This window comes from Ruditapes philippinarum, unplaced genomic scaffold, assembly GCF_026571515.1.
Source record: "Ruditapes philippinarum isolate M1 unplaced genomic scaffold, ASM2657151v2 ctg4544_1_1_1_1, whole genome shotgun sequence".
NCBI classification, from domain to species: domain Eukaryota; kingdom Metazoa; phylum Mollusca; class Bivalvia; order Venerida; family Veneridae; genus Ruditapes; species Ruditapes philippinarum.
In genome coordinates, this window is record NW_026861352.1 from 52,107 (window position 1) to 65,558 (window position 13,452).

General features: G+C 33.6%; 1 protein-coding gene across 1 annotated transcript; it reads left to right on the forward strand.

Annotated features, from left to right (window-relative positions):
* Nucleotides 1-4,890: 4,890 nt before the first annotated feature.
* On the forward strand, nt 4,891-13,063 carry LOC132715339 (uncharacterized). Its single transcript, XM_060698328.1, has 2 exons — nt 4,891-5,253; nt 12,984-13,063. The coding sequence occupies exons 1-2, from the start codon at nt 4,929-4,931 to the stop codon at nt 13,061-13,063; spliced, it is 405 nt and encodes a 134-aa protein (XP_060554311.1). The 5' UTR covers nt 4,891-4,928.
* The last annotated feature ends 389 nt before the right edge of the window (nt 13,064-13,452 follow it).

The window sequence follows — 13,452 nt, forward strand, 5'->3', positions numbered from 1 at the left end:
TTATTGACTGACGGGTCAGACTAATCTATGTTAATTACGCACTGTAACATTGCAATCGTCTTCTTTGTTTATCGAGATCCTTACAATCCTAAAGCTACTCTTGTTTGATTATCGGCTTCTTTGTTTTTTGAGGTTCTTATAATCCTAAAGAGCTACCCTTGTTCGAATACCGTCTACTTTGATTACCAAAATTCTTACAATCCTAAAGCTTCTCTTGTTTGAATATCGTCTTCTTTGTTTATTGAGATTCTTACAATCCTAATTCTTCTCTCGGGGTCAAAAGGTAAAGATAAGCCTATTTCCCCAGTTGGAAGGTTAAAGCTGAATTTTGGTTAGGGGAAAATGTGTCTAGAAATATATTTATTTTGGACGTTGTTAAAAATGGCTACAAATTACCGTTTAGTTATGTGTCGCAAAAAGTGTATCTGAAAAACAACAAATCGACAAGGGAAAATCTCCTTTAGAAAATAGTGTGATTTCTGAGGTGACAGAGAGGCCCTATGTAATAAACCCATTAACTGTTGCTTACAATAAAGTAGGTAAAACTACGTAAGTGTTAGATTGCAGACATATTAATCCTTGCTTACATAAATTTAAGATAAAATTTAAGGACATAAACACTGCAAAAAATACGCTTGACCTCAATACATTTGTTAACTCTTTCGATTTTAAGAGTGCTGACCATCACATATTTTTCCAGAACATACTAAATATTTAGGTTTTTGATATATTGTAAATGGGATCTAAAATTATTATGTATATAACTCATTGCCATTCGGAATATCCACCGCCGGGCATATATTTACAAAAACACTTCGGGTTATCATTTTATCTTGGAGATATTTGGGTCATAAAGTAATCATGTTTTTAGATGATGGAGTAGGTGGTAACTCTGAATACGATAAGGCAAAATATCTAGTAGTTTTATGCTAAGTTCTTTGCTCGAATTCGGGTTTTTGCTTGCTGATAACATGTTTTGTTGGTCTCCATCTAGATTAGTATCTTAGTTAGATCATATAATTGGTTATAACATAAATTGTAAGTTTATTGCAGAAGATAGAAATGCTCGTTTAGAATTGTAATTAAAAGTAGCCTTTTCCATTATCAAGAGATAATTTAGATTTTTTACTTGTTAAGTGTTTAGCTGCCGTTGTAGGGCAAATAATTTCTCTTCAAAGCGTTGTAGGAAAGATAGTCTGTCGGAGAACCAGGTATTTATACACGTGTATTATAGCACGCGCAAGTTGGAATGCTTTTGTTAAGGTAAGCAATAAAGCTTCAAATGAACTGCATTTTTGGCTAGATAATGCACGTATTTGAATAGGGTAAGCAGATGAAAAAATGTTTTATATCTAGTTTGGGTATGGCAACCGACGCTAGCTCCGTTGGATACGGAGGTTATGTATCAAAAGAAAAATTGGTCAGTTCTTGAAAATGAGAATGCGAAGGGTAGATGTATTCTTACTAACCATGAAAGTGTCGCTCCTTTTGCAATGGAAATCTGGAAGAAAATCCAGGCTGTAGTTTTGAAGGCATTTTAAGGTTCACAACGTGAATATGATCGAAATGGTAGCTCCCGGATGTGAGCGAGATTATCAGGGTTGTTTACAGAAAGTGCTTCGTTTGTTGTATGTTCATGTTTTCGTCCGGTGACCCCAGATGCAAAGTACAACATGGCACAAATCAGTCTCCATAACATTCCTTATCTAGAAAAAATGTTATTTTTTAATCTGTACAATCAATAATTTTCTTGTTTTTTATGTTAATTATTTAGAAATTGCAAGGGCTAGGGGTTTCCTGTACAGTAAATAAAACAACCATTAAGTAGAATTTGTAGTCATGACCATGGCATCTCATTTGATGACAAAGTTACAGGGCGATAAAGGTTTCTGCCAATGAAAAACTACGAGTAATGTCTTTCTTAGTCTGGCCTAGGGTTCGGAGGTTCATATTTCAAAATGAATCTTTTATATGCATTTTAAATTAACTGTGTAATATTGGGCGCATTTCTACTTCCAATTCAAAGCTGATACTTTTTCACCATGACACTATGGATCATTATTAAAAAACGTTTATAAGATTCAGACATACGGCCATTTTGAAGCTAACGCTACCCATTGAAAAATCCTATGCTTTTTTTGTTATTTATAAAATTGTCAATAATTGAGGGTTTTCATAATGGTCTTGTCATTGGTTGAGTTTGATTATTAAGCTTGAAGCCTAATCAATCCTTTGGCTTTATAACTATGCCATTATAATCACAAACTCTGAAAGAAGGTAAAATAGTTTATAAAACACTCACGGCTATATTTGATGTAAACAAGTTAATTAGAAATTTTCTTGAGATTAAAGAACTATCTGTTGACTAAGAGAAAGATGTACGGTCTGTGAAACATCACGTGGAAATACAGGGACAATGAATTGTTTAGTGTTTATAACTGTAATATTTGAGGTTTATTATACGGCATGAAATATCATGATGCGCTCCACTTTTCAACTGCCGTGCCACACACGAACAAAAATAGTAAATTGGTTGTATTTTTGATACCAGCTCGCTGTTTTTATGCTTAAGTCAAAACCAGGCTTGATGCCGCTGTGGTTAACTTAGAAGCTATTCTGCTATTTGACGGAGGGTCGGTTGCACCTTTTGCCTGAAATTATGCTCGAAGGGGCACCCGGGGTCTTAACAGTTATGGTTAAAAGTCGACATATGGCCTTAATAGTGTCTGTTCAAGTTGCATATAAACAGATCTGTGTGTTAATACACATTTATCTTATTTTTCAAAATATTTAAGTTTGTCTACAAACTTTTTAACGTATTTCTATCATTAAAATGCATTTATTAAAACTAAGAGCGCGTTATAAAAAATTCTTGCATACGCTATGAAAGGAAATAAATAAAAAATGATAATGACAAAAAAGACATGATATTCTAATATTTCTAACAAGGATTTATATGTTTTTTTTTTGTGAACGCGTTTTTTAAATAATAATGTCGCAATCTTCACACAAATATATAATACTTATCATAAAAACATTTCGTAAACGTTAAACGACGTTGAGTGGGCTGATTAAAAGATGAAACTTTTGTATAAAATCTTGGTATTACAGTTTAAATAGAAATGTAGAGCGTAGGAGAAGAGGCTTTGACTTTCTTTTAGCAAATTAAAAAAGCACCCCAGCACCCAGCAAGTTTTGGTCTTACCCGGGGGAATAGAAACGAGCCAAGAGCCTGCAACTTACTGTATAACCGTTATTCTTTTGTCGAATACAATACGTATGAACATACGAGTCGTTTTTATAAAGAAGTATTTTCATATTTATGTGCTATTCATTTTTTTAACATAACGTTTATGTTCCATACTACAAATTTGAAGCTAACATTTTTAATTTTATTTATTTTTCTCTCAAATCTACTAAACTCTTTAAGCTTTTAAACGTTTGTTAGAAATAGCAAGGGAAGCTTGAAATCGCTTAGGGCAGCTTAACAAATTATACGCCATCTGGCGCGTGCATACCAAGCAACGCAGACAGTCTTGCACATGCGCAAAAATAATTTATTCTGTCGAGAATTATCAAATGAAAACATACGTCAAATAGTTAAAATTCGTTGGCATATTTTTATATTTCGTCAACTACATTATGTTGTAATTAAAATCTTGAATATTTCAAACATGACATGGGTAGCGGGAAGATTTTTTAAAATACAACATTACATTATGTGGATTTTTTACTAAGATAATCAAATTAAAGTGACAAACATGTGCCATATATTGAAGATACCGAGTAAGTGTAGGTTCCGTACCGAATTAATTGAACGAGTTGAATGCAATTTTATTATGCGAGCCTCTGACGAGCATATGTTGTAATAAATATAGTATTAAATCGTTATGAATATGATATTCAATATGACAATCCAAACTAAACACAGTTCGCAGTCAAAAACTTTTGTTTTCTATCGACGTGTTTTGAAGTCTGTAACACAAACATTTTCTGTAACGTCTATATTCGCCATGTTTGTAGAACGCTTAAAGGGAGACACAGGCAAAAAATTTATTTCTTCGTTTTGATTTATTTATTCATTATTCTGTAAATGTCCTCAAAATAAATGCACCAAGCAGTCACAGGAACAAAACTTTCCTTCTTATTAAGAATAAAATGGCGGTTTCCTAACTTGACCAACGCGGGTCAGGTTAGAGCGTTAAGATTTCACAATAGATGTCACAGTGAACTCTAGAAACGTTAAAGGGCATGTCAAATGAATGACTTAGACTTGTTTTAATGATACATTATATCCACAATATCTGTTATTGTAGCTCACAGAGTTTGTTCAAGTTACATAACTTGTCTTAAAACTACTTGGTGATACTGTCGGAGTCTTCATTTTGTCCAACATATACAGATATATTTACGCTTAAAACGCAAAATATATAAAATTTATACAAAAAATCATGCTGTGACTTTAAAAAATGTCATTTAGCGTGATTTGAGTACATAAGACCATTTTAATATTTTTTGTCATTAATTTGAGTATAAACATAACTTTCTGACTAGCTGGGACCAATGTATATACTAGTACATTAGCTAAAATGGAAACTCCCTGGGAATTTAGAATGGAGAACAAATCTTCTCTCAGAAACCAGGCATGAAAAAGCTTCCACTGTATTAAATCAATGTACACACTTAAAACGAAAGCCCGTTAAGTGTATTATAAATTATACAATATTTGTCTTTGAAATAAAACCCTCAAAGACATAATTTAATATATTATTTACATTTTTTGTCTTTGAAATTAATTAAACCATAAAAAGAGATAATTTACTCATCATTAGTTCAGTTGCTGAAATGTCGCTGAACATATGTGTCTAGACACACTATGATTCTTCTGTTATAACAGTTATATTTTGTCCACAAAATAATTGGATAAAATGAAATTTAAATCAAAGATTGTGATATTAATCTCGACTTTATTGTTTGTACTTCAGATAATATCGTCGACTATAGTTCACTGGAAGAAATACGACTTTATACGTCCAGGTTTACCACTTAGCTGCAAGTCAAACATGATTCTTTTCTCTGCTACCGTTCATCATCCGATGGAATGCAGCAAGATTTGTTTCACGCAACACAGCTGTCTCGTTAGCTTATTCAAACCGGACATTCATGAATGTATTGGATGCCAGGAGTTTAGGATTTGGTATGTTGAGACTGCACCAACAATAAAGCATGCCATCGGACCACACAAACGTGTAGGTAGGTGAAGTTTGATTGAATTGATTTTCTTCTGTTTATCTGTTGTTTTTGTACAGCTTCGTTTGTCAATTGTATTTAAAAAAAGGAAAAAGAAAATTAAAAACACGCAACGCGGAAATCGCCCGGACATGGTTGTTTGAGTTAGGTCTTTGGTCCACATATTCACAGAAAACTCTCCAAACATGTACAAAATCGAATCCGCAACGGAATCAGACAAATGGTGTTTTAACAGTTGGCTCAAGAATATGGATTTTTTTTAACAAAAAATATACACTTTATATACATAAAAACGACCATGCCACCCAGAAATCTCCCGGAAAAATTGTTTGTGTTAAGTATTTGGTCTTCATATTGTGTAAGGAAGACCTTCGAAACTAGTACAAAATGGAATCGGTAGGAACCGGTCAAATGTTGTTGTTGTTTTTTTTAATCAGAAATTGATGATTATTTTTTTTATTTTATTTGTTAAACAAATTTTCAGTTTATATAAAGAAAGAACAATTGGCCGGTACAAAAACAACAACAACCAAACAATGCGGAATTCTTTTGTTAGTTATAGAGGTTTTGTCCTCATATTGTGCAAGGAAGACCCTCCAAACTAGTACAAAATCAAATCTGAAATGGTGTTTTAACGGTTGATTCAAAAATATGATTTTTTTAACATTTATATACTTTATAAAGTTTATATTCAAATGCTTTATTTTTAATATTGGCTCGAAAAATTATGTTTCCTTCAAAAATAATTATTGTCTACACTTTATATACAGAAAGATAGCATGAAAACCGACCATGCCACGCAAAAATTTCCCGATATCGTTTTGGATAGGGCTTCGTTCTTCCTTTGGTGCACTGAAGACCCTCCAAACTTGTACAAAATCGGATCTGCCACGGAATCAGACAAATGGTGGTTTAACGTCTGGCTCAAGAATATGGTGTTTTTAGAGAAAATATAGAGATATTATAAAAAAAAAATATCTTGTACGAAGAAAGACTCCCACGGATATATTGTTTTGGATAGGGGTTTGGTCCTCATAGGGTGCAAAGAAAACCTTCAAAATAAATACAAAAACGAAATCGCAACGTAATCAGACAAATGGTGTATTAACAGTTCGCTCGAGAATATCTAGGGGTTTTTACGAAAATATATACACATTTTATATAGAAAGAACAAACAGCCGTTGCGAAAAACGACCATGAGTGCAGAAATCTTCCGGGTATAATATTTGGGTTAGGGCGATGTACTCATATTGTGTAAGGAAGATCCTCCAAACAAGTACAAAATCGAATCTGCAACGGAATTATACAAATTGGGGTTTAATCGTAGTGTGCAAAGAAAACCACCCAATCCAATCAAATCTAATACAATTTTGAATCCGCAACGGAATCAGACAAATGGTGGTTTAACTGATAGCTCGATACTATGGTATTATTACCGAAAAATTATACACTTTTTATAAAAAAAGAACAAATCGCCGGTCAAAAAAACAAAGCAAAAAAAAAACGACCATGCCATGCAAGTTAACTCTTGGTTGTTGTTGTTGTTTTTGTTGTTGTTCAATTTTGCACAAATATATAGTTACTCTTTTTATGTAGAAAGAACAAATAGCCGGTTTCAAAAACGACCAAGCCCGGATATTTTGCATGGGTAAAGGCTTTGGGACTTATATTATGTAAGATAGACGCTCAAAACTTATGGAAATCGAATCTGCAACTGAATCAGACAAATGGTCTATTAACGGTTGGTTAAAGGAAATTTTGGATTTGTTTTTACGAAATTTCATAGACTTTATTAATTAAAGAACTAATCGCCGGTCCAGCGACCATTTTGCGCGTGCCTCTTGCTATCAGTTTCCTTGCATTAGAGCTTTGAGCCTTATATTGCTGTGAACAATATCCTCTAAACTAATACAATCTACTAAATAATTACTTTTTAAGTACGTAGCGTTCATTTTACAATGGCTAACTGTACAGCCTTTAATTCCTGAATATTATATCCTGCACTGTGATCGATCAAAATAACGTAAATCTCAGTATCAGAAGCGTTTTCTTTTTTCTCTATCCACGATGTGTCTTTTGTAATTTTAGCCGATCTACGGTTATACAGAAAAAAGAAAATCGCCGGTCCGAAAACAAGACATGCGGAAATCTCTCGGACATATTGCCTAGGTTACAGCTTTGGGCCTTATATCGGTAAAGATGACCATCCAAACTAGTAAAACAACGAATCTGCAACGGAATAAGTCAAATGTTTTCAACTGTATAACTGCATTTTACATACGAGGATTGATCAAAAAGTTCTTGGCCCGATGTACTTCCGGTAGTCAGATAACGCAACTAATGGTCTAACTTTTCAATATAATCGCCCTCTACATGCACTTTGCCTACCTGTGCCCCAAATTGATTAACCCTTCAAAATAGAACTCTCTATTTTGGTCATCAAAGAACTAATTGACCGCCTCCATGACACCTTCATTGCTTCCAAAACGTCTACCATGAAGCTTGGTTTACAGTTTCGGAAACAGGTAGAGGTCAGATGGGACCAAGTTCGGAGAATATGAGGGATTCGGAAGAATTTCAAAGCCGCAGTCTGTTGCAGCAGCCATCGCAACTTGGGATGTGTGAGCTGGCGCATTGTCCTGCAGGAGCAGAACGTCTTGGGTCAGTTTGTCCCTCCTTTTAAGCGCGATTTCTTGACGCAGACGTCTCAATTCGTCTGCATAGTATGTACCGTTTATGGTACGACCTTGCTCAAAAAATAGATAAATACAGAATCCCTAAAGAAAGCCCAACACGGCAAAATTGAAAATGTTGCAGGCTCGGTTTGATTGAGCCAGTTCATGGACGGTACTGGAAAATGCAAATTACCGTCCACGCCCCTTAGCACCGGCTTAAGCAGAATTCAACATTTAAACGTGAAATAGTAAAATTTGAATTTAGAAACATCCGCAGATGTGTTCATACGGCGGTTATCATGGAACCTTCAATGTGACACTTCCGTGCCATTCCATGAAAAGCGGCGTATGGTCCCCAAGTAATAAAAAGCGTGTGCCCTAAACGAGAAAACAATGGGCAGAACTAAATAAAATGGAATTTTGAAAGGGGATCAGAGGTTATGAAGCCTGCGTATCACAGATAAGACGTCATTAGACAAATTTAAAAAAGCAGGCAACATATCCTAAGGGTAATTCAACATTATTCAAGTAGGAATATTGGAACCACCCATATAGAAAATGCCGAAAAGTTGAAACTAAAAATACCACAAGCAAGTCAATCATGATTATTTTCTGAATATTCCAAAAAATTGAAGCCACCATCTTCCCTGCTGATGGCACCCTCTTCAATTTCTTCGGAGGGGTGAGCCAGGGTGCTTCCACTGCATGCTCTGTTTTTTATTCTGGATCAAAGTGATGGACCCATGTATCATTCTGAGTTACGATCCGGTAGATAAAATTAGGTTCATCCTCGTAGCGAGACAAAAGATATCTTCAAATGTCAAGCATGGTCAACTTTCTAAGGGACCCATCTAGCAGAAACCTTTGACAAGTCATAGACATCAGTCAGATTTGCATGAACTGAACCATAGCGTTAACCCACTTCCCTAGCAATGCTTCGCAGGTCTGTCTCGCCTTCTGTTTCGCATGACCAGATCGTGCACAGCCGTTGATGGCCTCTTTTGGCCGCACAGGCCGCTCATCATCTTTAATACTCTCCCTGCCCCTCTTAAATTCAGCAGCCCATTTTGTTCTCAGTGCTATAGGAAGGGGACTCCTTCCCAAGTGTATCCATGAAGTTTTCATGGATTTCCTTGGGGGACATCCCTTTCTTACAGAGGTACTTAATGACGGCTCTGATTTCAACTTTCTCCATCTGATTTAAATGACACATCCCTCTACTGACAAAAGTGTGTTTTATGTTTACTTAATCTGTGTAAAACCGCGTGTCACTCGGTCAGTAATCTTCAATAAGATATCGGTATCGACTAATCGTATGTAAATATCAGTGTAGTGGCTAGAAGTATATCGGGCCGAGAACTTTTTAATCATACCTCGTACAGTCAGAACAAATCGCCAGTCCAAATTGATCATTCCACTCGGTATTCTCCGGACATATTGATTGGGTTAGGGCTTTGGTCCCCAGATTGTGCAAAGAAGATCTCCAAACTTGAAGAAAATCGAATCCGCAACGGAATCAATTGGTGTTTTTAACGATTTGCTCGAGAATGTGCTGTGTTTTTATTTGTTTGGGTCGTCAGACCAAACAAATAATCGTAGCGAAATTTTAGACCCTGATGCTGTTAATTGCAAATGCCGAAAGAAGTCCGCTTTTTTGAAGCGGTTACTTCCCTTCATATGTACATTAACGCCGAAAAATTAAGGGGAGATCACTGCGTAAAGATTGTCAAATGACAGGCGCATTAATTTTCGTAACGAAAAAATAGTTCCCGATTGGTCGAAGATTTCTAATATTGTGTTATTCTTATAGATATACATGCTTATATTCAGCTCCATGATTATTTACTTCAGTGTTAAGCAACAGGTTTACCGTGAACAAAATACATCGAAATTCATAAGGCTTACAAACTCTAATTAAGAATAATATGGTATTCTTCAGGCTGTTATCTTATAACTCTCCGTGGTCTAGGGGTTTACACGCTCGCTTTAGAAGCGAGAAGTGATGAGTTCAAATCCCAGGTCAGGCTAATCATGTCTTTTTTGTTTTTTTTTTTGTTGTTTTTTTTTGTTGTTTTTTTAATTGATTAAGTCAAATAAACATTGAATTGAATATCAGTGTTACAATTAGTCTTATAGCCACTATAATTATAACACTGAAAACAGAATTTGGTGACACTTTACAAACAAATTGGTTTATAGTCTTACAACCTACATCTTTCTGGCATTCTGTGACACAAACAAATTCAGCGCCTTCTGTGCTTTGATTTGTTTGTGTTTTTGTTGTTGTTTTTGTTGTTGTTTTATATACAGAAAGAATTTTAACAGTAGAAATACGGAAAATGAAAATACGCATTTTTCAATGAATATTTCTTGATATTTCATTTATTAATGTACAATAAATTTCATTATCTATACCAAAAAGACGAAATATAACCGATTTTGTGCTATTGTATTTGCTTTTTTGTTTCAATGCTCTCGAGGCATTTTCTATACTGTTCATATATAAAAGTGTATAATTGACTGTAAATATGAAGATAAATATCGAAACGTTTAACATTATTTTTTGGCCTCCGCGCCGAAGCGCGGCGCCCTTATGGAATGAAATCAGATTTTGTGAAAGGGGCGACAGCAAACTTCTCGAGCCTTATAGTCGGTCATAATAAAAGCCGATCGTTCCGATCGGTATGAGGGTGCTTGATTAAAAAAAATGTCTCGAATATGTACAATGAACAGCGAACTGGAGAATTTCGCAATGCATGAAATAACCTTTTCCGTCTCTTAGCTTTTTTTTTGTATTTATCATTTTGTAGTACACAGTGGGTTTTATTATGGTATGTTAAAATAGAATGATGAGTTGATGGCCTAAACATTCCGAAAATCTATTTTATAGAAGGGATGTACTGCTATCGGTAATTCCCGGTCTCCTCCGGTCTATTTTGACCGGGATTTACTAGTGACCGGCGAATAGTACCACACATTTATTGTCCGGTCTCTCCCGGTTTTGGAGTAGATGATTGATATCGTTACAGACAGAACAGATATTTTACAGATAAATAAAGCTTTTTTCCAAAATGAATGTTTGTCACTTAGTTTGATTACAATAATTAATAAACATAGATCAACTCTCAAATTTATTGATTATTATTATACATAAACATACAATTCGAAAAAAAACCAACAACAACAACAATAGCATGTTTCATTTTATCTATATGAGATAAAAACAATAAATATGTACAATAATTGAGAAAAAGGTACATTTTTTATGGTATAAATATGACACTATCAAACTTTGAAAACATTTTATTTATGTTGTTATTGCGTGTTTAGTTAAAAGATGCCCAGGAATTATTCCAAAAGTTACAAAATTAGAATTTTATGAATTTATTCAATTGATTGATAATTTAAAAACAAAATGATAAAGAAAAGTACAAAAATGTACATGTACAATGGTTTTTAAGAATAAGCAATATTATATATTGAAGGTTAAGCATAATTTAACTGATTTCCAGTTAAGTTTTGACTTATAATTCGTCCCGGTCAATATGACTTTATTAAATTTCTTAAAATTTATTTTACAATTTTAATAAAAAAGAAGTAGTAAACGTGGAAAAACTCAAGTATTAAAATAGCACATAAAACACGAAAAAAGGAGAGGAAAACAAAATATCCATAAAATCTGTATTTTTTTATATTAAAATGAGAATATTACCCAATTATTGTATAATAAACAATTATGCTCAACATGATCAACATGGCCATATAACCAGTTTTATTTTTTAAATAAGTGTTTAACAAAAATACCCTTAAAAAGGGGGGCTTCGCTAAAGCGATAACATAATAAGAGAAAAATTCCGCAAGTTTTGGTGGTTTTTCATGCGTTTTCACATTGGATTATAAATTTATTTTAAAACATGTATATCCCCTTCCTATTTAAAAAATCACCCATCATTTAAAAAAATAACAAGGGAATTTTTCTAATTTTTTTGCATGCCAAAACCCAAAATTCATAAAAGAACAATGTCCCTTTCGTTTCCCTTCCCTTCTTTGGGAAAAACCCAAAATTTAAACCTTTTAAAAGTTTATAAAAAAATATCTTGTCATCATAGTTTCTTTCTAGTTTTATCTCAAATTTTTTGAAATTTTTGCTTTGGGCGCCCCCTTTTATGCTTTGCATCCCAAAAAAGCTTTTCTTGTTTTCCCTATTTTTTAATTTAAAATTTTTTTTTTTTCCTTTTTTTGGGGTGGTTAAGCAAAAAAGGGATACATTTTTCGATAAAAAATAAAAAAACAGAAATTTTTAAAAAAACCAAAAAAAAACACTCAAGCTCTAATAAAAAGGTTTTTGTTATGATTTCGTTGGGGCACACCAAATTTACAAAAAAATGGTTTTAAAAAACAAAAAACAAAATTTAAAAAAGAAAAACGTCCCCAAAAAAATTTATAAATATGTAAAAGGAATACCCAAATTTAGGTTTTTTCGGGAAGCGGGAAAATTTGGTTTTTCGAAGGGGAAAATTTGGGTTAAAAGGGAAAAGGGAAAAAGTCAAATTTTACCTGAAGAAAATTGTGATGAATGTGAAATGATTTATCATAAAGGAAGCTAACTGCGATAGTAGTATTTTTACATCCGTTCAATTATCTTAAATATCTTAGGCCCCAAAATTAATCGGCAAATTATGGTAAAGTTATTTCTTTATTAACTAATATTGTTAAAGATGTTATGAGATCAAACAAATATTATTAGTCGAATGGACAAAAATGTAAATAACCAATGTTTTGCAATAAATTGAAAAACAGAAAATAGGAACCAAAATGTTTAGCGTATGCATATGAATGTGTTTATTGCAATAATATTTAATACTCGCAAAATTAATCGTTTCATTCCGCAGTAAATCATGCGACTTTGTCAAAATCATAAAAGACTCGGCTGCTTAGCAGCCGAATGAACGCAAGGGATTTGTCACTTATTCAATGTTCGTTGCTTAATTTATTATTGATAACCCGATTAATTCATTAGAAATAAGATTTGTTTATTTTTATATCATTATTGCTTAGTGAGCGACTGTAAAGAAATTCTTGATGAATACCCGGAAGCAGAAAGTGGTTTTTATGAGATAAAACTATGGCAGTTCTAACAAGAATCATGATTGTGAATTGAGGGTGACATGGAAACTGCGGGGTGGCGGGCTGGAACGGTATGTAATGTGTTCGAATTAATTAAACTTTGTAACCAGCAAATATCGAGGGTTTATAGTTATTTTTCTTTTGTTTTTCTGTTTTGCGTAAACTTTGATGCTCAGGTCTATAAAAAAGTGTTTTCAGGTTGAAATTCCTAATCTTTTTTTCGAATTTTAAAACATCCCTTGTAAATAAATAATTGAACCGAAAATTCCGACTTTCCGATCATGCTAACTAGAATAACATGTATATAGATAAATAAATGTATTTGTTTAAAGATGGTACATCGCTGTAGACTTCAATTTTTTTTCAACAGAAAAGTTAAAAAACGCAACAAGCATATTTC